At 41.9% G+C, this 26896-nt stretch overlaps 1 protein-coding gene across 3 annotated transcripts in view; it reads right to left on the reverse strand.

Moving 5' to 3' along the window:
- SUFU (SUFU negative regulator of hedgehog signaling) overlaps positions 1-26896 on the reverse strand; it is a 97854-nt gene that overhangs the window by 40303 nt on the left and 30655 nt on the right. For 2 of the 3 annotated variants that reach the window (XM_053312336.1, XM_053312338.1), the window contains exons 3-8: positions 26392-26528; positions 18917-19059; positions 15297-15382; positions 12093-12165; positions 10644-10800; positions 7045-7156 (exon numbers count right to left, since the gene is read on the reverse strand). In XM_053312336.1, coding sequence (XP_053168311.1) covers positions 7045-7156; positions 10644-10800; positions 12093-12165; positions 15297-15382; positions 18917-19059; positions 26392-26528 — 708 coding nt within the window. The remainder of the gene's footprint in view (positions 1-7044; positions 7157-10643; positions 10801-12092; positions 12166-15296; positions 15383-18916; positions 19060-26391; positions 26529-26896) is intronic. The other variant, XM_053312337.1, reaches the window with a different exon arrangement.

Genomic DNA, 26896 nt, shown 5'->3' on the forward strand with positions numbered 1-26896 from the left:
CAGAGGAAATAACTGTGCTCATTTATGGCCAGACCTTTTTATTTGAGCTTGCCAGACCACCTTATTTTGCCACCCAAACACCCCAGAATGAATTGTTCTCAACATAGATGGCACTAGTGTTAACAGCCCCCTTCTCTGTCAATTCTAGAATCAATAATTTGCTACACAGTTTTTGCAAGAGTGGTACTGCATAAATGGACACAAGGAGCAGTGACTGGCAATGCAAATGCCATCTTGTCAAGAAGGGAGGTGCTGTGGGTCAAGATTAGCTAGAAATGGGACCACAAAATATCCTATGTTGATAGCATATTGTATAAAAGTGCCTTTGCAGGACCAGAAGACAGCTTAACAATAGTAAGGCTGCACAGGTACCAACAGTGGTGCTCCGCCCCACCCCCCGCCCCATATTTGATCATGATCTAAAAATATAGTTAACCCCCCAAGTTGATTCTCAGATTTTACAAAAAAAGACTGTTAGTGTAAGCAAGGATATTACGTAGCTGCTTCCTCAGAACAATGACCAAAGCAGTTCCAGATTTAAATGGATTGAGCCTTCGAGTCTTTTGCTTCTCTTGCTGCCGCCCCGATTTCCTGTTCCAAGTCTTGCTTGGTCTGCTATTCCAGGATTCTGTTCCTCTACCCTGAACTTCATCCTGCCTCATTTCCTGGCTTGACCACATACATCCTGCTGAGTGTCTTCTCCAGACAAGATTATGTAAAGGCCTTGGAATGAGTTCCTGTAAACTCACCTACAACCAAGCCTGCTGGCTCTGGTTCTCAACACCGGGAGATTTTCTTTACTATGTGACCCTGGAAACTTAAAGCTCTCCATCTACTTTGTGTCTGGAATACAAGCTCTTCCCTTTGCCTTGCCAACTCTAAAGAATGGGAGGGGACTGGCAGGGCCACCCACATATTAGATTTTTAATAACCTTTGCTTAGTTGAATAAAGAACCAAGCTTGCAGGAGATTTTCACATTCCTGCAGCATGTCAAGCCCTTGGAAAGGACAACCAACATGAGGGAATGATGGAATTCCTGGCCCGTCTACTCTCCCCCACCCCCACACACTCCCTCCCTCCCTCTCTTTCTTCTCTCTCTCCCTCCCTCTCTCTCCCCACCCTCTCTCATACACACACACACCCTTCTTTTGTCTGCAAAGTGTAGATGTAAAGGACAGCTTAGAGGCTATTGTTTCTAAGTATCTGTATTTTCATGTTTGTGGTCATTTTTCATCTTGTCTTTTTTCACCTCTCCCTTAACCTTTAGCAAAAAGTGGTGTAAGTTTTCATTTTTATGGTTAAGGTTTTACTAACTAGCACATAAAGATGTTGCAAACATCTCCAAAAGGCTGAATGCTTTATCCAACCAACACAAATAATTCATGCTTCTCAGTTTGCATCCAGGAAAAAAAAAACAAAAAACTGACAAAAGCCAGGGCTGCTGTGTTAGGAGAGGGAGAGCATTTGAATGAGAGCAGTGTGCCGGAAATGCCCCAGTTTGAAGACTGCAAATCTAGCATTTTATGGAACTGGAGGGGAATCTGAGATTAAAGCTCACTCCCAAGTGATTGAAGGATTGTGGGAGGTGTAAGTGTGGGCAGTTGTCAGATTAATTCTTTAGATGATTAAATTCTTTTTGTTTCTTTAAAGCTGTTTGTAGTCATGTTTGAAGTCTCTTCATTCTGAGCAAGTGTAATGCAGCAGTTACCAAGGTGACTTTTGCTGACTTTCAACTATTTCTTCCCCCATCTTCTGTTCTTACCAACAGGCTGAATTGGTTTCTAAATCTTGTGAATTGAGATGAACAACAGCGCTGTTAGCCGCAGTGCTGTTAGCTGCAGCTATATTAGATTTCAAAAGCTGGGCTTGTGCAGCAGCGTTGGCCAAACCAGTAATCTGCAGCAAAACCACAAACTGCAGCCTTATCTCATCTTTACTATAGGACAAAACGCCTGAGGAAGCGACTGGTCAAAGCATACCATGGTCACATGCACACACCTGCAACTACCTTTGGTCCTCTTGCCACATTAGAGTTGCGTGGCTGTAATCTGTATCATTTGATGCCAATTAGTATCAATTCTCAGGGCTCCTGGAGAGATTCCAACAGCTGTTTCCTGCACAAAATGTAAGTATTCAATTCTTGTAAAAGAAAAGCCAAATTCACAGTAACTGCTTCGTACATGGCATTCATTGCAGAGCCTTTATAGCTTTCAGGAGTAAACAGGTAGTCTAGAAAGAGCAACTTTACATTAAGGACACAATGAATAGGTCAAACAGATTTTGTGTTTCTATCATTGGTCTCTTTGGATAAAATCTTTCACCTAACTAAAATTTTATTTTCACCCCCAATATTATACATTTTGCATTTTTACACTGTAGGCCTGTTTGGTGTTCCATGAGCAAGCTTCTAAGGTATGCATGGCCACCTAAGCTATTTGTTCTAACTGCATTTGAGTAGGCTCAAATATTATTTCCCTTAATGAGATCCCAGTTCTAAATGTCGGTGCTGGTTTTGCAACATTGACAAATCATGTTTGTGATGCTGCACTGGAAGAAGTGCATATGCCCCATCTCAAACACTTATTTGCTAGTGAAATAAGCTCGGGATCAAGCTATTTGGGAGGCTTAACATAACACCGTTTAAGAATTCCTATTCTAGGTTGTTAATAAAAGTACTTACTCTTCCCTGTGGCCAATCTGCCTCCGCTTCCTGCACGTTAGCTAGACACACCCTTTGCCTGCAGGCATACATACCAAATCAAGGGGGCCTATGAACAAAAATGTAATTTTGGGAAACATGTCCACGGGCAGTGTTTCCAATTATTAGGCGAGAGAAGACGCTACATCAGAGGCAGCAATAACCATGCCTTTTCAGAGACTGCAATAATCCTTTGTACCTTAATACGCTTTGAAGGGTTTAGGACCACACACAACATAATATATAGTTCTCCAGTGGTGATCCTGTAGTCAGCTTGAAGTTTATAGACCCAATACCTATACTACTAGGTTGGGCCAACCCAAAAGGTCAGGTCCAGCACACTATGGCAGAGCACCAGATGCTTCAGATCAAGTGTATGAGAAATTGCAGAAGACACACACTTTTAAATAATTAAAAAATGAGGATACCAGAAGCTTCTTTACTCAAGTGATGCAGTGAAAGTACTCAGACAAGTCTGTTCCTTTTAAGAACTTTCTTTTGAGATAAACTCAATTGATTGGTAACTGATTAGCTGTATAAATTTTAGTGCACATGTTAATCCATATATCACTTGCCTTGTCTAGACAGTCTCTTTGTCTTTCATACAGCACTTCTTATAAGGCATTTTACATAATACTGCAAGAAGATAGGCCACCATAGCCTATCTTCATAGGCTATAGCCCTGAAACAAATTATTCAAGAGTTGATTGAACCACCCTTGGCTCCAGTCTTTTGCTCTTCTCCAGCCATCTACTCCCTCACATGTAAAAGAACCCCAGGTTCAAAGAAAGGGGCAGAAAGATCCATCTTCATGCTCAGCTGCCCACTGAACAGAGCCTCCCCTTCCTCATGGGTGCAAAGAAGTGGATCTGTCTGCTGGGTCTCTAGCTGCCATGGAAAGCCATGCTGAGCTGAGGAAAAGATTTCCCAATCGGTCTGCCTTGGCTCCAGGGAAAGTGGCAGTGAAACTATTCCTGTGCTTCCAGTTGCAGGAAAATGGGCATAGAGAAGGATTCTCTGTCATTTCCTTCAGCACCAGGAGAAATAGCAAAAATCATCATGCCACCACTGACTTCCTTCTGCCTTAAGAGGCCAGTAGTATTTAAAGGCAGAATGAATATAAAAGGACTGATGCAGCACCCAACAAAGCAGTGGCCAGTCTGGCCTTTCTCTCAAGTTCTGATTCCAGCTGACTTAATGCAAAGCTTACTTGACTTTCCTATAGCTTGCCAGTTCTTCCTCACCCAAGAGGAACTGCCTCTGACTGAGGCACTTACTACTTTGATGAGTAGTAAGTTACAAGGCTATATTATGATCCCCATCCATCAGACAGGAAGTTGAGACATAGAGCAGGTCTTGCCCGAGATCACAAATTAAGTCAATATTAGAGGCAAGACTCAAATCCAGGTTTCTTAGATCCACATCTACTCTAGCCACCACCCTTTTTATTTTCACAACTGCACAATACTGTTATCTTGCATGCATTACCTAAACAAACTCTGAACCAGCTTGGCAAAGAAGAAAGAAAGAAAGAAAGAAAGAAAGAAAGAAAGAAAGAAAGAAAGAAAGAAAGAAAGAAAGAAAGCACCAAGTGAAATGTTCCTGCTTAGCAGACTAGAAGAGCTAGCATAAAATAGGTAATTCTATAAACTAGAAATTCACAGATCAAGTCTCAACTCAGCCATGTTCTACCTGGGTGGCCTGAAACAAGCCACTATTTCTCAGCTGCCCACCACTATTTGTAATACTGGCCCCTCTTACAGGACTGTTTTAAGCATTAGTGCTACTATCAAAGCAGTCAGAAAAATATACAAGCCAGATGGCAAAAGTAACAACCCTCAATTTAGAGGAAGCTCTTTGAACATCTGAAGAATCAACAACCCATGCACTCAAATTAGCCATCTCCAGCCCAAACCAGAATACCCTGCAGTTTATTAATCAAACAACAGATGGCGATCTAAGACTACTTTAGGAAAGCAGGAGGGGGGGCGGTTCTCTGAATAGTATTTTGTGCAGTCACACACACAAAGGATCACAATTGCACCGAGTCCACACACACGTACATCCCACACTTGTTTAGGGACACAAGATGAGAGAGGACAACGGCTTCCCAAAGTCAGTGAGCTTTGATTCAGGTCAAGCCAGCTACGTTCCTACAGGAAGGTGGGTGGAAACAAGTGTACAGAATTCTAATTCAGGCAAAGAAAACTGCAGATAAGTCGTTTTCTTTATGATCCAAGTGCAATCTTAGATATGGAAGACTAGCAATCTGGTTTACAAAGAGGAATGTGTCAGTAAAATAGTTGCCTTTTCTACTGCTGTATCCTATTTAGGCACAGAGGACTACAGTGTAGTGCCTTAAGATCAAGGCAGACAACTGTGCTGCTTCCCTGAAATGTCTGTTAGGCATAGGCGTTTGCCTTAGGAGGAAGCAACAGAAGATGTTCTGACTTGCACCGAGTGCACTTTTACTGGGAGCAGACAGTCTGACAAGGTACTGGATACTTTCTTGCTACTGGCAAAACCAATCGAAGAGCTGGTAATTCTTCCAATAATCTGTGCTACTGGTCCATGCAAAATAAAGGCTCAACAAAAATGCAGTGTGGAAAGAGCATGTAATGGAAAGAAGGCACACTTCTTGGACTCTTACAACCCATTTCACCATAGCCTCCCACATCTCCTTGCTTGTTCAGACAGAGTATTTTCATTGTATTGTAGACTACCACCAATGTACAATGTATTTGTGGAATTGGTTCAAAGGCCTCAACGTTCACCTCACAGCTCTTAGCTTCAGAAAGCTATCTTAAGATTTCAGAGCCCCGCAAGGCACAGCTGCCTCTGTAATGGGCACCCTGCATTCTCACAGATTTCTTATTAGAGCCACTTGTGGCTGTTCTGAATGGAATGGTGAGGCATTTGGACATGCCCCAGATCCTGCCAACCTCTGAAGGGATGCAGACTCCTTGTGGGATCCACAACAATGATACCAGGGTATCTGTGTGAGGGGGTATAAACCACAAGTTGAACAGGCATGTATGCAACATTGTATGTAAAACTGCAACAGAGGCAGGGTGGCCATAAGCATCAATTATTTCTGCATAGGACAGGCCAGTCTTATGGACAGTGACTCATATTCCTCTGAAGGTCAAAGTCCAATAAGAGGAAAATGTACTTCCACATCAGGAATCCAGCAGAGACCTGATACAATGGAATCTTTGCATTTTTTTTCCAGGTGGGATTGATGTAGGAGCTGAGATTTGTGCATCTAGAGTTCAGACTAAGACTCATGGGCCTGCAGGAGTCATACATCTAAAGAAAGGAAAATATCAATGTTTTGCAGCTGCTGTAGATGAGCCATAGCATCACTACCATGAATTCTGAGAAAGTGCTCAATGCCAAGAGTGAAGCACAACAGTACAGAGCTGAAACTTCACATGGTCTTTGATTGTAATGTGAAGGTACTCTTTTTTCAGCTCTAAGGACATAAGCCATTCAAGCAGGGCAACATTTCTGGCAACGATACATCTAGGACTTGATGAGGACAAACTTGTTAAACACAAAGAGATCCCAATGCTGGAGGGTGAACCAGCTCCTCTCTTGTGGATCAAAGGTATTGAGTAAAACCACGTTTCCTGGTTCTATCACTAAATAGGAGAGTCAGCCTCTTGCAAGAGAAAGATACTGCTAATTCTTGCAGTGGCATGGCCCCTGACAATGCAAACAAAGGCAGCCCCGGTGGAACTTTATAAAGTAACTGTTCTTCACTGAGTGGGCTCAGTATTTCAAATCCTTCCTTTACATCAGAGTTTCCAAAATGTTCTAAATAGCATCTTATGCTGGTTTAATGTCATGTATATAACTGACAAAAAGCAAGAAGAATATAAAACATGTCAAATACAATTTATAACTGAAACAATGACAGATCACAAATGCACTCACTTCCTTCTTCCACTGGACTGCAGCCTGTAATTAGACATGGATATATCCAGCCTGCCCACTGATAAGATCTCCTAGTGATGCTCTGCAGAGAGCCTGTTTGTTTAACCCATTTAGCTAAGCCACTTGTAACTATGCTCCTGTCTGGCCTGAGTTTTAGTTCTTAGTTATGCTTTGCCAGTCTGATAATGTCTTGGATACCCAATGCATACCTAGGATTATTAAATTTTGGGCAAAAGCCCAAAACATTCTGAACAGGCCTAAAGTACATTGGCATGCATGGTGCCCTACTCCTGTGTCACAGTCTCTTCCCTAGATCATGAGCCTGTGCACAGGATCTGTCTTCCCTGCATTGAAGCATAGCTCTGGCCTCCTTCATCTCAAGATCCAAAGACAAAACTAAACTTACGGTGCTTTGTCGTTGTTCAATCCATTCTGTTTCTGAGCATTGATTGGTGGCAGAACAGGTTTACTGTTAATCTCAAGACCTCTCCGCAGAGTTTCTCGGATTTGCTCAGTATCTGAAATGACAAGAATTTAAGAACAGAGTTAAATCCAATTCAAATGATCCTCCAAACAGCTTTGGAACAGAAACTGCTTTGGTTGCCCCATGGGATGACCTGTAGAAAGACACGGGGGAGTGCAACCTGGTCAATTCTCTTGGATCTCTCAGTGGCTTTCAATACCACTGACTATGCTATCCTTTTGGATAGGCTGGCTAAGTTGGGTGTGGGAGGCACTGCTTGGAGGTGTTCCATAAATACCTTGAGGCCTGTTTCCAAGAGGTGGGTGCTGGGGGACGACTGCTTGGCAGTTGTGCTTTGGAGTTACGCAGGTTCCATTTATTCACCTATGCTGTTTAAGTTCTACATTAAACTGCTGGGAGAGGTCATCAAAGCTCAGGAGATTTGGCCTGAGGTGTCATCAGTATGTGGATGATACTCAGTTGTATCTCTTTTTAATCAGATGCAGGTGAGGCAGTGACTGTCCTGAATCAGTGCCTGGACGCAGTAATGGACTGGATGAGGATGAACAAGCAGAGACTCAATCCAGACAAGACAGTACAGTTGGTCGGTGGTTCAGGTGAATGATATTCAGCCTGTTCTAGATGGGCTTGCACTCCTCCTAAAGGACCAGGTTCGCAGCCTGGGGATACTCATTAATCCAGCACTATCACTAAAGGCTCAAATGGCCTCTGTGGCTCGGAGCACCTTTTACCAGTTTTGGCTAATATGCCAACTGTGATACTTACTGGATAGAGATAGCTTGGCCCACAGATACTCATGTACTCATAACCTCTTGCTTAGATTACTGCAATGCATTGTATGTGGGGCTGCCTTGAAAACGTATTTTGCAGCTGGTACAAAATAGGGCTGCAGGATTATTAACGGAGACTGGCCATTTTGATCATATTACACCAGTACTTTGTCAGCTGCACTGGTTCCCAGTCCATTTCAGGGCTCAATTCAAAGTGCTGGTTTTAACCTTTAAAGCTCTAAAATTTATATATTTATTTATTATGTTTATATCCTACTCTTCCTCCAAAAAGCCCAGAACAGTGTACATGGTTATGTTTGTGTTTACAACAACCCTGTGAGGTAGGTTAGGCTGACAGATATGTGACTGGCCCAGAGTCACCCAGTGAGTATCATGGCTGAGTGGGGATTTGAACTCAGGTCTCCCCAGTCCAATCCAACACTCTAACCACTACGCCACGATGGCTTGAGACCAGGTTGCCTGAGATAGCATCTTGCCCCATATAGCCCAACTCAGACTTTCTTTGGAGGCCCTGCTCCAACTGCCCCTGCCAAAAGAGGTGAGGTGGTTGCTACTAGGGAGAGTGCCTTTTCGGTGGCTGCATCACATTTATGGAACAGCCTTCCCAGTGAGGTTCACCTGGGAACAGCCTTCCCAGTGAGGTTCACCTGGCACCATCACTTTATTCTTTTTGATTGATTGATTAAAAATTTCTTGTATATTACCTCCTCCCAAGACTCTAGGCAGTGAACAGCAACAAAGGCAATATATATATATTTAAATTGAAGGGCAAAAGCCTGGCAAAAAAGGTAGGTTTTAAGAAGGGCCTTAGAAGCCACTAAAGAGGGGGCTGAACAAATCTGGGGGGAAGGGTGTTCCAAAGAAGAGAGGCAGCCACAGAGAAGACCCTCCTATGGGCCCAGGCACCACACACTACACCAGGGCCTGGGACACTAAGGAGGGCCAACTGAGAAGACCTCACAGGATGGGATACAACTGGCCAAGAGAAGCAATCCTGGAGACATACAGGTGTTAAGCTCATAAGGGTTTTGTAGGTGAGAACCAGCACTTTAGAGCGGACCTGTCCTGGAAGCGAACAAGCAACCATAAGCGAACAGTGCAGCGACCATAAAAGAGGCGTAACACTATCAAATCTATGGCCACCCATGAGGAGGCAGGCTGTTGCATTCTGGACTAGTTTAATGCTTCTGAATCATTTTCAAAGGCATCCCTAGGTAGAGCGCATTACAGGTTACAGATGCAAGGTTAAAATATTTCTGTTCACTCAGGCTTTTAAATTTTGATTTAAAAAATTGTCTTAAAATACACGTTTTAAAATTGTTTTGTACTTATTTTGTAAGAGTGTGTGTGTGTGTGTGTGTGTGTGTGTGTGTGTGTGTGGTACGATTTGAGATTTGTGTGTTTTTATTGGATGTTTTAATGTTGTGTTGTGAGCTGCCCAGAGAACAATTTGTTATGGGGCAGCTAACAAAGTTTATTATTATCCTTTTGTATCTGTCCAAAAGCAATGCTTTCCATACCGGTACCACCAAGGGAGAAAGACACCCCGACTTACTATATAGTTAGTTTTTGTGGTTCTATCATGAAAAGAAGATTTTTATAGCCAAATTTAACACAGGACATTCAGGCTTTAGCACCAGCCAGTGGTGTTGCCCACACCGTCTAGAAGGGGTAATTTTTTTTTCAAAGTGCTCCCCTTCCCACTTTTCTGCATGAGACTGTAACCTTAAACGTCTAAAGAGAAAGTTACTATTTTACCAGACGTGAAACCTGTCTTTTTCACATTGGATTTAACTTGACATAGTAAACAATTTCTCAAGCTTCGCATAAGATAAGCCTGTCTATGAAATAATCCAATTAAACAGAATTTAGACCAGAAACGTCATCCTCAAATCAATGCCTGATTTCCTGCTGACCTAATACACAGCCAGATACAATCCTTCAGTCTCCTCATTACCTAGCAATTTTGGTTGGACTAAAACTATTAACTTTTAAGTAAGCCATCAAACCCCCTTTTAAAGTGATAAGAATAACGGTTAAACCCTTCATATACAGTTTTAAAAAACCATATTTATTATAGTTGTCCCCAATATTATGTCTGAGTAACAAGGATCAAGATGAGGATGAGGAGGAAACATGGAGATAATAGAGAAATCCTGCAAATATTTTAAACTAAATAATCTTTGCAACTAATCTTGCAAATAGTTACTAAATGTAACTATTTGGAATTAATGGCACGTTTTAAGCTACTTGAGAACTCAAGAAGAAAACATTAAAGTGATCATAGGAAGATACTCTCATTTAAATCTCAGTTTCTGAGTAATCTGTACAGCTTTCAAAAATCTACAGTGTGGTACCCAGTTTTTATGATCATGACAAATCCAGTAGAAGAGAGAGCCTATTTTGCTCATTGCTGTTTTGCTTGCATTGAAGACCTTGCAGTAGGAAAGGAAGTTACAAATGGTTTAAACAGAATAATAAAATAAATCAATTTCTGCCTAAGATGTGTGCTACAGCACTAGAATACATGTGAAAAAAAATCTACTTTCATTTTTACCTGGAATGAAGATACTAACTTTCCTGTGACAACATTAAGAGATACAGGCTACAATGTACTCCAAGTCTCAACTCTGCATTTGACTTCAAAGGAAACTAGCCCTACTATGTGTAAACTTGGTTCTGGTGTGGAGAAAACTCACTCCCAAACGGCATGACCATGTTCCCTCTTACCTTTCCCAGACAAGCGCCGGGGATGTGTGCCAATACAGATACTTCTACTGTCTTCATCATCCTCTGGTGGCCTGCTAAGGTCATCCCAGGCACATTTAGCACTGACGCCACTCAGGTTGGAGCCATCTGTCTCGATCCCTTTATCAACTCTGTCCTGCTTAAAAAGATCAAAAGAGCCAAGCCTTTTGAGGACACGGTTCCCATCTCTGACACTACAGCCAACAGAGAGTCCTGAAGTCTGTTTTTCTATATTTTATTAGAAGTAGCACTTCTAAAAAATGAAGATCTGTTAATACTTTCCTAAATTGCACCAAAGGGAATGGAATATGAGAACTGGTCATCATTACTGTGTACTGACTGAGCCACACTGCTTCTAATGCAAACCTAAAGCTTCAAAAAATGCTGACACAAGAACAAGTTTTAAATTAGCCACACAGAGTTTTTTATTCCAACAGGCTTTAGTTCTTCTAATCAATCACTAGAAATCCTCTTTATCTGAACAGGGCTCAGCCCTGACTGTGAAGTAAAAAGAATGAACTGTATATTGACTGTACAGATTATACCATTCCTGCATCACATTAAAAACCATCTCAGATGTCACTATAGCAATTGAGGAAAGTTACTTGTTTGTCTCAGCTTCCAACATTCACCACCAGAGGATGCTGTTAAACTAAATCTCATGGTTTTTTACAGTGCTATACCAGACAAGATAAAAACTGAGAAGAGCATTCACATACTCAAGTCATTTTCACATGCAAACACACAAACACACACATTTGGAGCAACACTTAAGAAAAGTCTTCTTGGATTGTAGTGATCTAATACGCTCAACTGGCATGCTGCAGGGAGATTTCACTTGGCTACCAGGTTCTCACGCTGTCCCAAGGTTCCTGCACCTTTAACGGTTGTCTGGGCCAATTCTGGCAGGTTTGGCTTTTCCCACTACTGCAGCAAAAAGCTTCATATGCCAAACTTCTGCATATTAAAGGCACAGGATCACTGCCCCATATTGCTGGTAGAGACTCTAATCTTGCAAAACAATATTCCAGAAGGAAATGACTCTCTCCCTTACTCTCCCCTCCCACACACACACTGAAGCTTCCCATAGGTAGAGAATATACCCTAGCTGCTTGAGATTTTTCTAGCAGCCAAAGCTACTAGAAACAGGCATGTGCACTAGAAACAGGGCTAGCAGAGGCAAGATGGAGCAGATAGGTTTGTAGAGGAGACTGGGCAGCTTGTAAGCACTGCTCAATATAAGCTTGTGCAATATGCCTAAGGCCAATCAGTCCAAGCCAAGCCACTGGTGGTCTGAAAGCATTACCTCTAGGCAAGCGACAGAGATATTACTCTTTTGAGAAAATTCCAGGAATGAGCTGTGTGACATGAAAAAAAGATCAACCTTTAGTTATTACTAAAAAACAACAGTCTGAGTAGCTAAACACATACTTGCAAGTGTGGATCTATTTCAAAGATGGTCTCTCCACGTCGCATATCTGTTATTAACCATGGGCCACCTGCTCTATGAGCACAAAACAAAAACAAAAACAGAGAAAAATGTGAAAATGTAACTTATTACTACAATAGTCCTGTATTTTCACTGATGTTTCATATGGGTACAACATGGGCCAGATAGGAGGAAAAAATATGGGGTTTTTCCTGGATTACTATTAAGCCTCCAAGTCAAATAAAGAAAAATTCACAGTTTAGTACAGGATGGTAACCTACAGTGTTCCCATATGTACTATAATTAGTTCAGTGGCAGAGCACACACTTTGCAAGCAGAAGGTGCCAAGTTCAATCCTTGACATCTCCAGGGAGGTTGGGAAAGACTACAGGAGAGGTTCTGCCAAATCAGTGCATGCAATACTGCACTAGATGGACCAATGGTAGGCAGCTTCATATGTTCAAAATGAACAATTTTCCCCCAGATTTCTGCAAAGACTGAGACTTACAACAGAAAAAGAAAAAAATTACTTCTAGCATCAGGAAGAGAGAAAGGAGTAAATTAGACCTGACTATACAGTACTTGCATCTTTAAACGTATAAATGGATCCCAAATTTGCATTTAGAACAGAGTGCAATTAAAGTCTCATTGGGCCAGTTCATACTATAGTTTACAGATTGTGAACAAGGTGACAAACCAATGCACCATCCTCCACTTCCTCCTCCCCTTGTGCACCCAGCTGCCTAGTTTTTTAAAACCATGTTTGTTGAGATCACTTGAAACCACAGTTCCCCAGTTCAGACACCATGGGAAACCACACTTTAAGAAACCAGGATTCAATTCAGATAGGTGCATGTGGATTTGTTGGCTCATTCATCCATCATCTGAATCAGGCCTTTGAGTCCAAGTGTATAGGTGGAGAACTGGAGAAACATTACAAATGATGTATTCAAACTGCTTGTAAATGTAGGACTCTCTAGATTTAAACCATGCCTGATAGATGACCAATCAGCCTTCTTCAAATTATCTTCATAGGGAGCTTTTCTTGCAACAGCTATGGAGCTTAACGCTGAGAATTGTGTGTGTGTGCGCACATGTGTGAGACACACACTTACACTTAAATGATTATTAGGAAACTAGTTGATCTGGCACAGAGCATCTACGCCCCTAATTCTCCCTATCTCTCCTCTCCATCTTCATTCCCCCCTCGCTTTAGCCCCAGTTTGTTCTCCCCCTCCCAATCTGCTTTCCCTCGCTGGCCGGCCTGGCTGGCACTTTCCCACCCCACCCGCCGACAGAATTTTTCCTTGCTGGCCGGCCCGGCTGGAGCTTTCTAGTTCTCCTCGCCACTATTTCCTCCCCCGCCCGCCCTCCCCATCGCTGCCGCTGCTTTCTCCCACCCCACCTTCTCCTGCCTGCCCCTGCCTTCTCTCACTGGCCGGCTGCCCCTGCCTTCTCTTCACACCCACCAGCACCATTGTTTGCCGCCTGCTGCTGCTGCCGCTGCCGCCATCTCCCCAGCCCACCAGCTGGATGGCCACCGCCATTTTCTTCCCCCCACCTGTCCTCATTGCTATCAAGCAGCTTTCCGAACTCTCACGAGAGCTGCCACACATAGGATTAGCCATGGGCATGCCTTAGCGAATCATTCAATTCTATCTATCTATCTATCTATCTATCTATCTACCTCCTTTCATGAAAAACAATCCCAAGGAGGTTTACAAAAGTTAAAAAACATATAATAAAAATGACAGTTAATATTAAGCTAAAACTATAAAAACAAATCTGATTTAAAATATATAATACACAAACACAAAAACTGTACATGGATAAAAACACACAGAAGCAGCAATAAAACAATCATGTAAAGGCCTGGATAAAAAGCCAAGATTTAACAAGCTTTCTTAAAACTGTGATGGAGTCCGAGGAGCGAATGGCCACTGGGAGAGCATTCCAAAGTCTGGGGACAGCAACAGAGAAGGCCCTGTCCCATGTGCACAACAACCGAGCCTCCCTCATTGTTGGCACCCGGAGCAGAACCTCCTCAGATGATCTCATCAATATTTTATATTATATATAAAAGAAGATGTTAGTGCTTTCCCAAAGTAAGTGGTTAAAAAAAAAGTAACAATTTGCTTTGAAAGACAGGAAACACAATTAGCCAAGCAGAAATAACTAAGTCATTTCTAACCTTAAATAAGTCTCAACAGTCAAAATTATGTTTCCTCTTTACTTTAACTGTCATAATCCAATATACCCCGCCTCTCACCTTAGACTCATTTTATTTACTTCATTCTCATCTTGCAGATCTTTATTAGCCCTCAACAAGTTCCATAAACGTGACCAACAAATGCACACTCAAGAGAGACTAATGAAATTCAGGTGCAATTTCATTATTGCATCACCATGGTTATGCAAACAAGCCTCACAAAGTCTTGGGCCTGCTTGCTCCTTCCTCTCCTTCCCTACCCACCCCATCTTTGAACACATGAGGAAGAGATTAGAAATTTCTTCAAATTTGCACCAAACTATGATTTTCCATTTCATCTGAGTGAGGCTAACTATGGTTTGCACAAACCATGATATGCAATAAAACCAAGATCCCTAACTATGGTTTGGTCCAGGTTTGAAACCCTGGTTTGAGAAAAATTAAGAACTGAAACTCCCCTCCCCTCCCTCTCCCTTTTTATTCAACAAAAGGAGAATGGGAGAGAGGAACATAAAAGCCCACAACTTGTCATAGTTAATTCTCACAAATCAACCAACCATGGTTTATCATTAGATATTATTATTATTATTAATTCAATTTCTATACTGCCTTCCAAAAATGGCTCAGGGCGGTTTACATAGAGAAATAACAAATAAATAAGATGGATCCCTGTCCCCAAAGGGCTCATAATCTATCAAAGAAACATAAGATAGACATCTGCAACAGTCACTGGAGGTACTGTGCTGCGGGTGGACAGGGCCAGTTACTCTCCCCCTGCTAAATAAAGAGAATCATCACATTAAAAGGTGCCTCTTTGCTCACTGGTATGCATTGATATGAATGCAGCTACTGTGAAATAAGAATCAAGCATGTTGATGCAGACAGAAATGCCAAGTTCCATAATTTATATCAACTGTGTTTAAAAATATATATGAGAACATATTTTGTAAAGAATGCTCAACTTGGTTTTTAAGTTAGATGCAGGTACTGTACTTACACAGGAACAGTCCGAAGCAGTTCTAATATACCCTGTCCATTCCATTGCTGAGCAGCATGAAGTTCCTCTGTGCAGACCCCAACAATCTAAAGCAAAAAGAAGAGAGCAAACATCCATCAGGACCAGGTTCTATATTGGTCTCGGTCCATAAAAATTTGTTATTTCTTCAACATATGATCAATTAAACTATGAATGAGGGTTTGTGCAGCAGATAGGTTAACCATCACTTCAGACTCCAACACTAGAGAACTTGAAAATTCAGCTCACTATTCTTACTACAGATTTCAGCCTACTGTACCCAAAGTGAACAAAATGCTTAAATATTCAAGGAAGTTTGGTGTTCAGCATGATCCCTCTCTAGGGCAGGCCATGTAGCAGAGACAAAGGCTTAGTTCAGATGATCCTTCAACACCAGGGTTTGGAGAATTAAGAACGTGACACAGGCTCATATTCTCCTCTCTCTTCTTCTCTCATGTGCTAATTACTTCCTCTATTTCCTCCAGCCACAAGCTGGAACTGGACAAGCTATGAAAACCATTTGAAGTGGATTTGCAAAGCACATTTTGGTTAGCAATAACCATACTTTGCCTGATTCAGACAGCAAACTATAGTTAGAGAAAACTCATCAATGGAGGAGGGAGACAGAAGGGAGATGAGAGAACATGCAAATGTATGTCACATTCCCAGACTTCCCATCAGACCTTTAGGATGTTTTATCTGTTAAGATGACTAATAAGGACAAGGGCATACACCAATCCTCCTCATTTGTTTTGGCATATTGAGCTCCTTTCAACAGAGCCACTGTGATGAAGCAACAATCTGGGACTGCAAACCTTTGCTTCAGTTTGCATCTAGAAATATGCCTCTAACGCTATATGAAGTGATGCATTCACTGCTGCAGTGAAAGCCAATACACCACTTCGAAACTCGTTTGCACTGCAATGTGGGAATACCAAGCTAGGCCAGATCCATGAACATGCCTTAGAGATTAAAACAAGAAATCCTCAAGTGGGCAATACAGACTAACCTATAGACTAACTAACTAACCAATACAGACTAACTAACTAACCAATACAGACTAACTAACTAACCCTAGTCAAACAGTTCTTCAGTCTCCTTCATTACTGTCTAGCTTGTACAAGATTTTGTTTGTAACAAGAAAAGATAATGTACTTGAAAGTTTTGATGTAGTTGTACATCTTGCTACAAAGCTATCATGTAACTATTATTGTGGCTTGCTAATAAGACCTTATAGGAAGAAAAACGCTATAAGGCCTTATTAACAAGCCACAGTAATAGCTGCTTCATAGCAAGACATACTTAAATTATACAGAAGTTGCTGTCACGCACTGGTCTTTATCTGCATCGCCATGTAGCCCTGAGGTTTTTGAAACAGCCTTCTATCACTGGAACCATCTCCCTATAATACTTAAGGCAAAAACTCAGTAGCACAGGCTATTAATCAAGAAAAAGGCCCTGGGAAACAAAATTGAAGAAGCTGAACTCCCTAATTGACACAAGGTAGCATACAATATAGTTTAGCAGACCAAGCAATGCAAGGTATTTTCTACACAAAAACAGGTTGCTTACCTGTAACAGATGATCTGGAAGTAATCCGTTGCATTCATAAGAAATGGGTTCTGCGCCTGCGGAGGGACTTCACAGATCAATTAACTAGCTCTTCGCGCTGGCCCAAACTGCCACGCACGTGACCGTGCTTCCATTATCCTAGGCAGTTTGGGTGTGCTTCAGTCAGTTTCTGGCAGACTGGCAGTTGCCTTCCATGACTAGTTTGTTTTTTATCTATCTATCTATCTATCTATCTATCTATCTATCTATCTCCATATCCTGCCTTTCCATCCCTGCGGGGAGGTCGGGCGGGTTTTATGAATACAACGGATTACTTCCAGATCATCTGTTACAGGTAAGCAACCTGTTTATCTGGATTGTAATCCGTTGCATTCATAAGGAATGGGTGACTAGCCAGCTGAGAACTCCCCTAGGCGGTAGGTCCACAGGTTCTCAAATGATCAAGGTAGGATATGCTTCAGGACTGCACGTCCGAACTCTCCTTCCCTCGTTTGCCTCAAATCAATAGCATAGTGCTTAATGAATGGCTGGTCCGACGACCATGTCACCACCTTACATATCTCTGCCATTGAAATGCTTAATCTAAAGAGTCTTCTGAGCCAAGTCCTCTTTTCCAGTCCAAAGTCATGTCCCATCCTTTGTTGTCGTCCGGTCCAAGTTGTTTTCAAGTTAAAAGAAGTAATTCCGAGGAGCTATACAATCCAAGGTGTTGACGCAACGGCGGTCAAACAGAAACTGACTGAAGCGCGCCCAAACTGCCTAGGATAACGGAAGCACAGTCACGTGCGTGGCAGTTTGGGCCAGCGCGAGGAGCTAGCTAATTGATCCGTGAGGTCCCTGCGCAGGCGCAGAACCCATTCCTTATGAATGCAACGGATTACAATCTAGATCTGCATTTACTCAGGTCTATGGATAGTTTTGGGGAAAGGAGGAAAGGCACTCACATGGGAATGAAGAAAACAGAATGTCTAGGCACATAAATAATCATTTATTAGGGCCAACACATTTCAATAGATTTTCAGTAGGGCCATGATAAAAATATAGAAAACTGTAGGAAAAAAAGACACTCTGATCTCTACAGCTCTGTTGCAAAAATAGTTCGTATTTGTTCAAATCAGGTTTTTTCAAACCATATTGGGCCTAAAATTATGTAGTTCTTCTCTTTCTTCATTCCTATAGATGGTAGGGATGTGCACGATATTTATCAGCGCCGGCGGGGGTAGGGCTTTAAGGGCGGGGGAGAGTGTACTCACCCCCCCGCCGTGTTTCCCCCGCCGGCGCTCTCCGAATTTGAAGCCCCTCGGGGCGACAGCGTTTCTCCTTGCCGCCCCGTTTGCCCCGTCGGCCGGAAGTGGCCGCCGCCCCGTTTGCCCCGTCGGCCGGAAGTGGCCGTAAGTTCCGAGCGTGCGTGCGCACGGTGGGCGGGCAGGCGCACAATGGGCACACGCGCGCTTGGAACTTCTGGCCACTTCCAGCCGATGGGGCAAACGGGGCGGCAAGGAGGAACGCTGCCGCCCCGAGGGGCTTCAAATTCGGAGAGCGCCGGCGGGGGAAATGCAGCGGGAGTGTGTGAGTACACTCTCCCCCGCCCTTAAAGCCCTACCCCCACCGGCGCCGAATCGCCGAATCTGCCCCGACACCCAAAACATTTCGGCGGCCTTTTCAATGGCCGCCGAAACGTTTCGGGCACAAGCCTAATAGATGGTTTCTACCTGGCTTCAAGAGAGAGAAGGAACTAAGCCTGCATTAGATGTACACATGGATAAAAATGAAGGAGACTACTAGACCTAAAACACTGCAATAATGCATGATGGGAGTTTTGACTTTATCCACGACAAACACACACCTGTTTTCAAGTATCTCCATAGTTTCTACTATAAGAAAAGTATATAGTCTCAGATTATGTATATTTTTGAATATCTAAGAGCAACATACATTGTCTTAGCTTCAAGGTTGTTGCTGATTTAAGTAAATCAGCAGGATATTAGTTTCTTGAAGGTGAGGACCCAACTAACGGATCTGTACCATACCTGGAGGAAAGTAACAATCCCAAATGGTGTCTGAACTGGCTGCATTTGAGGATCTTCAGTCAGCAACATATGCTGGATCCTAGACTCACTGTTGTCCAATGGGCTGTGCCACGATACATGGTCACCACTACAAAATGTATTTTCTGTTAGGGGAGAAAGTGGGTGGAGGGGAAAACATGAATGAACTATTCAATATTTCTACCTGCTTCCAAAAGAGTAACCTGCAGGAGGAGTCTTAGCAACACTGAGAAATCTCCAGAACAAGAATTACAGAGAGTATGAACAGCTGATATAGCTAAAGACAAATAAAATATTTATACTGGTGCCCTACTTCATGTACACACGACAAAGAGACACATATATTCAGCTCAGACTTTGCAAGAGTACACAATGAATACATACAATGATCTGTATAACATGAATAAATAATGATCTATATAATGTATGAGCCAGTCCTTCCTAACAACCACCTTGGCATTTTGAACTTTTTCAAGATTTGAAGTTCTTAGTATACATGAATGAGCCTAAGGGGGCCACGGGCTCCTGTGCTTCCAAACTCTTGTGCAAGAGAGAAGGAAACAAAACATGTTTGCTTCTACTTTAGAACAAACTGCAGTTCTGTGTTCCATTTGAACACAGGAAATGATTTGTGAACTAACTAGAGTTACAGTAAGTGAGGGTCAAACTATGGTTTGATATAATGGTTTGTTTAGTTCTAATAAGTTAATAGGCTAAAGTTCCCCAGGTTTGCACAGAATGGGAAACTGTGGTTTGTTCTACAGTGCAAGGAAAATTTTTCAGTCTCCTCCTCTCATGTGCAAGAGGGGAAGGGAGGCTCACAGCTCCTTTAGACTCATTTACATAGCACTAAACCATGGTTTAAGTCACCTAATGGCACAGTGGGGAAGTAACGCCTAGGGAGCAAGAGGTTGCCGGTTCGAATCCCCGCTGGTCCTCAGACTATGGGAAACACCTATATTGGGCAGCAGCGATATAGCAAGATCCTGAAAGGCACCATCTCATACTGCATAGGAGATGTCAATGGTAAACCCCTCCTGTATTCTACCAAAGACAACCACATGGCTCTGGGTCACCAGGAGTCGACACCAACTCAACGGCACAACTTTACTTTAAAGCATGGTTTAGAGTTACAACTGAAATGAGCCCTAGTCACAAACTAGGGGTGGAGCCAGAACAACTATAGAATAATTCAAAATCAGCCACAATAATCATCATCGCCAGGGACAACTCCCTCCATCAGATCAGATGAGTTGACAAGTGCACAGAGTGATGGAGAGTGTGGGCACCCTGCCCTACCCACCACTCTATCTTTGATTTCCCCCACTTGGCACTGACATAGCCCTACCTTCTCTCTAGCTCCACCCCCACCTCCTTAGGCAACCCAGGCACTGCCTGCTCCTCTTCTATCTTGTCACCCTGGATGCAATTCCGTAAGAACTGTCATTCTGTGAGGATTTGGAATGGGGTGGGACCTCTAAGAGTAGTATCAGAAAGAACAGTTTCAAAATTGTGATTTACAGCCAGTCCAGCAGCTCTTTCTTCAGATGGTTTTATTTTTTTAAATATCAAAGGCAAGATACCCTATAAACCTTCTGTGCCTCATAGCTGCTGCACACACAGTCAGAAGGTGTGCACAACACCAGGCAGTGTTCCTCCTGCTCCTCCTTTTGGTTCTCCTCTGCACTGTCCCTGCACCAACAGCAGTTCTTCCCCTCCCTCTTCCCTCCAGCACCAACTTGTAATCAGACAAGGGAAGGGAGAGAGAAATACTGTAATTTGAATAACTGTTTCCAGCATTCCTGTTATAGTTTGATTATGGAGGATCGTATTTTAGTTCAGGAAGCTGGCTGGATTAGAGGACCTTCAGATTTCCAAAAATCAGGAAGTTCTGCAGTTCACTCCTTGTATTAACTGTCATATATTCCTGCATTGGTGGTAGTACTACTCCTTCCATTACCCCATGCTATGCCAGTAGAGTTAGAGGAGATGCACCATACAAGGTCCTTCTTTAAAATACCCTATTCCACCAAAATCAACAAGTTTTGCCAAGTTGTATTTTGAAAAGAGCTCTCTTGCCCTGGAATTCTTCCTCTTGTTCAAAATTTAGATCAATTGTTTCAAGTTTATGCACCAATTTTGTACCTGCATAGTCTGCATTCATCAGACTGAATAGGCGCTCTGAACAGTCACTTTGGCTTGATATGTCCCAAGAACACACAGCATGTAAATGAATTAAAAGCAATTCACTAGTTGGACTGTTGGCTGGGTGTGTGTGTGTGTGTGTTACCTTGTTAGTGTGCCATCTTTCTCTGCCCCTGCACTATAATTCCCAAGTAGCAATGTGAGAATGTGTATGTATCCCAGAAAGGAAGTGCACATGTACAAAAAGTACCCTAAAACACTCATAACAGGATTATTTTTTAAAGCATTCACCAGTTATTCTCAAAATTGCCAACCAAATTCTGAATATAATGAATTTTGCCTAACACCATAAGATACTGAGCTTGTAAACCATCAGTTTTTCAGTGTAAATTGGGGCTTTTTGCATAGATCAACTATTTTAACCAATGTTATAGCCTTGGGGCAAAAAAAAGTGTTCTTAAACTCTGTTCAGCAGGTGCAAATTAGGAGACTCAACCTAGCAAGCTTCTTGTGATAACTCTGGTCACCCACCAGACTATATCATGATCATGTGTGTACAATTTTGCTTTTTATTTTTTTATGAAGACTTAATAAAAGACTTCTATGAAGATCTCAAGCCTTGCCCCAGTAAGCCTGAACTAAAAAGGAAAAAACTGGGCAAAAAAATTAAGTAAAAACAAAGACCAACAGCTTGCATGGAAGTGTTCACTACTGGAAGCAGCTAATGTAACAGCAGGGAATGGGGAGTATCTAGGCACAGAGAAAACTACAATTGAACAAGATGGGAGCAGGGACAAATGTCCCTGGACCCCTGAAGGAGGGGGAGGGTACTGGCTGGGTGACAGCTTGCTCTTGGCTCTCCTTCTCATGCCTCATATAGGGGCCCATCTTCACTTTTTCTCCCAGGGTCCACTCCAACCTTGTTAGGCCTCTGATCCTACTATTAGCACAAGGGCTGGGGCACATACCTGTACTGCCTCATGATCCATGGGGGTGGAAATTAAATAATGACATTTGATCTCCAGGCCCACTTTTATTTATTCATGTGTATACTGCCCTTCCTAAAGTGGCCCAGAGCGGGTTACATTGAAATAAAACACACAGAATAAAACATTTAAAAAAAACAAAACCCACTTAAGACAGATGCAGGAGATGGGTCAGGGAAAATTTCTGATTTGGCAACTCCTTGTCTCCTCAGGAAGGCCTGTCTCATGTTTTATCACTGCCATACATGAGCAGCTTAGCTTAAGGGTTGGGTGTGGGAAACCAGAGTGTTGATATAAGCAAAGGAAATGTCTCATATAACAGGCAGATGTGGAAAATACAAGTTTCAGATAAGAGGTTGTTCAACAATGAATATGATAATTGTTCATATTCTGCAACAGGTAGAACTAGAGTTAGTGCTTAGCCACAGGCTTTTAACAAGCTGCAAAGTTCAAGGACTTCGTAATAAGAACCATGAAGGCTGAAACTGAAAGCATTCAAATCCAACTTAAAGTCCCCACAATTTCAACTCCCAATATTTCTTAGGTCAGAGAGACTATCACCCAAGAGTCTGCTGATTAACTAAATGTTTTAATGATGTATAAGCCTCACAGTCACAGTTCTCCAAAATGAAACAAAGCCACAAAAGCTCTCATTCTTGAGGCCTGTCTTTCTGTCACAATATTCTGCATGTCAAATGTTCACTCAATTCTATGCTAATCGATCCCTGCTTTTGCTGCCCAGACTCCTTCTCCTGGGAAATCCCAGCCATTTGGAGCTTGTTTTCAAATGCTAATGCCTCTGCTGGAGACCCACCTGTTTGTGTCTATTCGGTATGGACTACTTAAAAAAATGTCTCTCCTCCTCACACAAACCACAAAATTCACACTGACTGCTCAATTAAACTACAGAAAACCACCCATGTGAAAAATGATATGAAGGCCAATTTAAATCTCTCAGAGCCAGTAAATCCAGTGTTAAAGCTTGAAAGCCAGTCCTTAACTCACCATACAGTGGCATGCAAGATCAGTCTTTCAATGAAGATCCCAACAATACCTAGACAAAGTTACAATTAAGAAGGCTTTCTTTACCACGAAACTCTCTGAGTTTATCAACAAAACTGAACACACATGTAATAAAAGCAGGATTCTACCCTGTTATCAAAATAGCAACAGTTAATACTATTTCCCCATGAACTCTACAATTAAAAATTGCATGAGCTTGTGACTTCTGAATTCAAGGCAACATCTACCAAAATTCTGTACAGACTGTATGAACAATGATATGGAAAGACTGGAGCAAAGTGGATCTCAGAACACAACAGGGACTCTGTCTAGCAAGCTTATCCTCTTTTGCTTTAGCCAATTAAGGGCAGTCAGGACTGGAGAAGGTAACAAATGTCCTATATCAGTGTCATAGACTAGGTTTAATCATTCATGCCTGCTAACATTTGAAAATCAAAACACAGAGCTCCTCTCCAAGAGACCTTACTACCAGAATAAATGTATGTATATTCTATAATAAAATAAAAAATAGTAGAAGTAGTGATAGTAGTAGTAGTATATTTTAAGAAATAATAAAATAGTAAGTTAAGAACCCCAGGACAAATATCCTAATATCAATTTTAATGAAGATTGCACAGCTAATTGTTTTAAAAGCAAATGTATTTCAAGTGTGCTGTACTTCCATGCATTAAGGCTAATTAATATAATTCTATTCCAATTTTGAAATGTTACAGTTGAGCAACTAGATAGCTCAAATCTAAGGTACTGTAATTTTGGAAACTTTTTGAACTTGGCCTCCCCCTTCTGAACTTACTCTGCTTTGGGGCCCCACCAAGTTCTACAGATGGACGTGTAGAGATTCTAATGTGCAGCTGATTACAAAGGCCTGTGGATCAGGGTATTACTCCAACAATGGTATTAGAAGACCTCCTCCTAAACCACCACCAGAATCTAACACAAATTAACCGTTCTTCCTCTGCTTTCTTCTTTCTAAATCTGGTTGGGATGATGGGACAGTAGGGACACAGGCATTCTCACAAATCCCATGTGGATCTTTGAGAATTCTCCAGTAGGGGGAACTGAACTCATCCAGGTCTTGACTGAAGGGGAAATGGACTCCATCTGCCTCATTCTATTCCACTACTATCCCCAACCTGAGAGCCACCTAATGGCACAGTGGAAAAAAGAGTTGCCTAGCAAGCATGAGGTTGCCCGTTTGAATCCCTGCTGGTATGTTTCCCAGACTATGGGAAAAGACCTATACCGGGCAGCACAATATAGGGAAATGATGAAAAGCATTATCTCATACTGCGTGGGAGGAGGCAATGGTACACCCCTCCTGTATTCTACCAAAAAAACCCACAGGGCTCTGTGGTCACCAGGAGTCAACACTGACTCGATAACATACTTTACCTTACCCCAACAAAAGAGAGAGAGAGAGAGAGAGAGAGAGAGAGAGAGTTACTTTACAAGAGGAGAGGAGTTGTAAGAGTACTGGCCATTGAGTGCCCCAAAGTAGGAGTACTGGAAGGAGAAAACATGATTTGAGCAGAAAGACATGCTCAAATAGTATAGTGCATACCTACACTAAAACAGTGAGTGCCGGTATGCACTCACATGACTGCATGCGTTTCTGTATCAGAAGTTATCTTTACACAGAAAACTAAGTATAAGGGAGAAAGGTTCCAGCCTAGTATTCTACTTACCAAGATAATTTTCAATATTTAAGACTTTTTTTGTGAGGGAGTATTTCGTTATGTGAGCTCTCACCATCAGACGAAGCACAGCAATAAAGACTCCAGTTTAACCCCTTAGCCAAGACTCAGTTTTCGGCTCAGCCAAGATCTCTTAAGAGCAAAGTATGTGGCAGCTTTCCCTGGTGTACCCACTGTGTTTATATGCAGTGGGGAGGGTATGCCAGATTAAACTGAGGGCAATTATATAAAGAGCAGAAAATGTACTCTCTTTTGGATTTCCTTTTCTGTATATCCTTATTTATAAAGAGGCAGAAGCTGAAGACTATAAATAATTATCTTTATGAGAAACACCAACATTTATACAATTCCTACAAGCAATCAAAGGTACGAAGGGCATCAAAACTGCAAGCATTACTCTTGTACTTTATTTGTAAAAGTACCTAAAGTTACTGGGTGCTGTGGAACAGATTTTAAAAGATACAATTCCCTTCCTGACGTCTCACCACCAGAAACTGACACACAATAGGAGGAGTGGATAGAAGAGAGGAAGCAGCAGCAACTCACTTTCTCTCCACCCCATTTTGAGAGGAATACAGCTGTCTGCTAATGTGCATAACTGCTTAGTGCAGCTGGAGGTATTTTGCAAACAAAAAGCCATGGAAAAATAAACTCATTCTATACTGGCTCTTCTGTACTAACAGGAGCGGATGCACTACTCGTTATACCAACTACTTTCCCTTTCCCCTGGTCCATCCTTCTATCTTCTGCATTCTCTATACTATTTGTTTGAGGAAAGATGCCAAGTACTGTCAACACACATAATCAAACCCAAATCACTTCCCAGGATTAATGCAAATGTGAAAAAACCTTAGTGCAAAGTGGAAATTCCAACTTCTTTTACCAGTCTGTGTAATATAGCAGTGGAGGGGTGCAATTCCAAAAGACTATGATGCATATCTGTCTCTGCCTGTTGTTGCCCAGCAAGCTTTTGAACAGCTTCTGCTTGAAGTTTTATTTCATTCATTCATTCATTCATTGACAGAGATGGGGAGGATCTTCCTTGCACACACAATAACCTTGATAACCCATGCTTGAAGAAGCAAATGTCATCACGTAATCCAATACTCACGGCTTATGCCTCCACCAGTTAGCAGCATGGGGAATAAAGTATATTTGAATTTACCTAGTTAGAAAGTTTCTAAATGCTCCCTAAAAAATGAACTCTTTGCTTCCAAATGTGTATATATATGGTTGACTGAAGCCAGACACTTTGCTTTAGTAATAAATAGTCAGAAAACTGCTATTTTCTTATGCTCTGTTGCTGTTCACAGTAGTAGTGCTCTTTAGTTGTACAGCATTGCAGTACTGTTCTATTATTTTAAAAAAAATGTTAACTGATTTTGTGAGTTATTTTACAGCCTTGCAAAGCCTCACCTGTATAAATATGGCAATCTTTTTTCCTCTCAGAAAATAAAATGTATTTGGACTATAGTTCACAGAAAAGCTCCCAACGAAAGTAGTTAGGAGTTAAGGAAAGGAAAGAAAGTAGTCATTGAAAAAATGTATTGCCCAGTCCCCTAACAATCAGGTGAGGAATTAAACACAACACAAACCACGTAAACAATACCTGATTGGAAGACATATCTTGCTAAGCCTTGCATTAACTCTGCTGGCCATGTGGGTGGTGCAGATTCTCCTGTTTCACGCTTAAGTCTAAATGTTAGTTCAAATCCAAAACCACTTGGCCCATCTGGTCCAGTAAACCTAGAGGAAGTTAAAATGCATAATTAAAAAATAATGCAGCATTAGAAGCAGACAAGAATGCTGGACATGTTTCTAAGTGCCAGTATGCCATTTGTTTTCTTGTGCAATGTAAGATAGTGAGATACAATGTTTCAGTAAACACACTTTGGCAGATCTGACTCGGGAACAAGAGTTAATACAATTTCAGTCCAAATTAACACCAGTAAGCTAAACCTGTATTCCCCAACTGAAATGTTAAAAAGTATCCCATGCTCACTATATTATGGAATTGATGTGTAGGTACAAAATCGATCAGGGAAAGGTAACAGATAGACTGAAGTACAGGCTTCTTATTCTGTTCGAGTTTTACAGTACACATTTTAATTAAC

This window comes from Hemicordylus capensis, chromosome 3 (genome assembly GCF_027244095.1).
Source record: "Hemicordylus capensis ecotype Gifberg chromosome 3, rHemCap1.1.pri, whole genome shotgun sequence".
NCBI classification, from domain to species: domain Eukaryota; kingdom Metazoa; phylum Chordata; class Lepidosauria; order Squamata; family Cordylidae; genus Hemicordylus; species Hemicordylus capensis.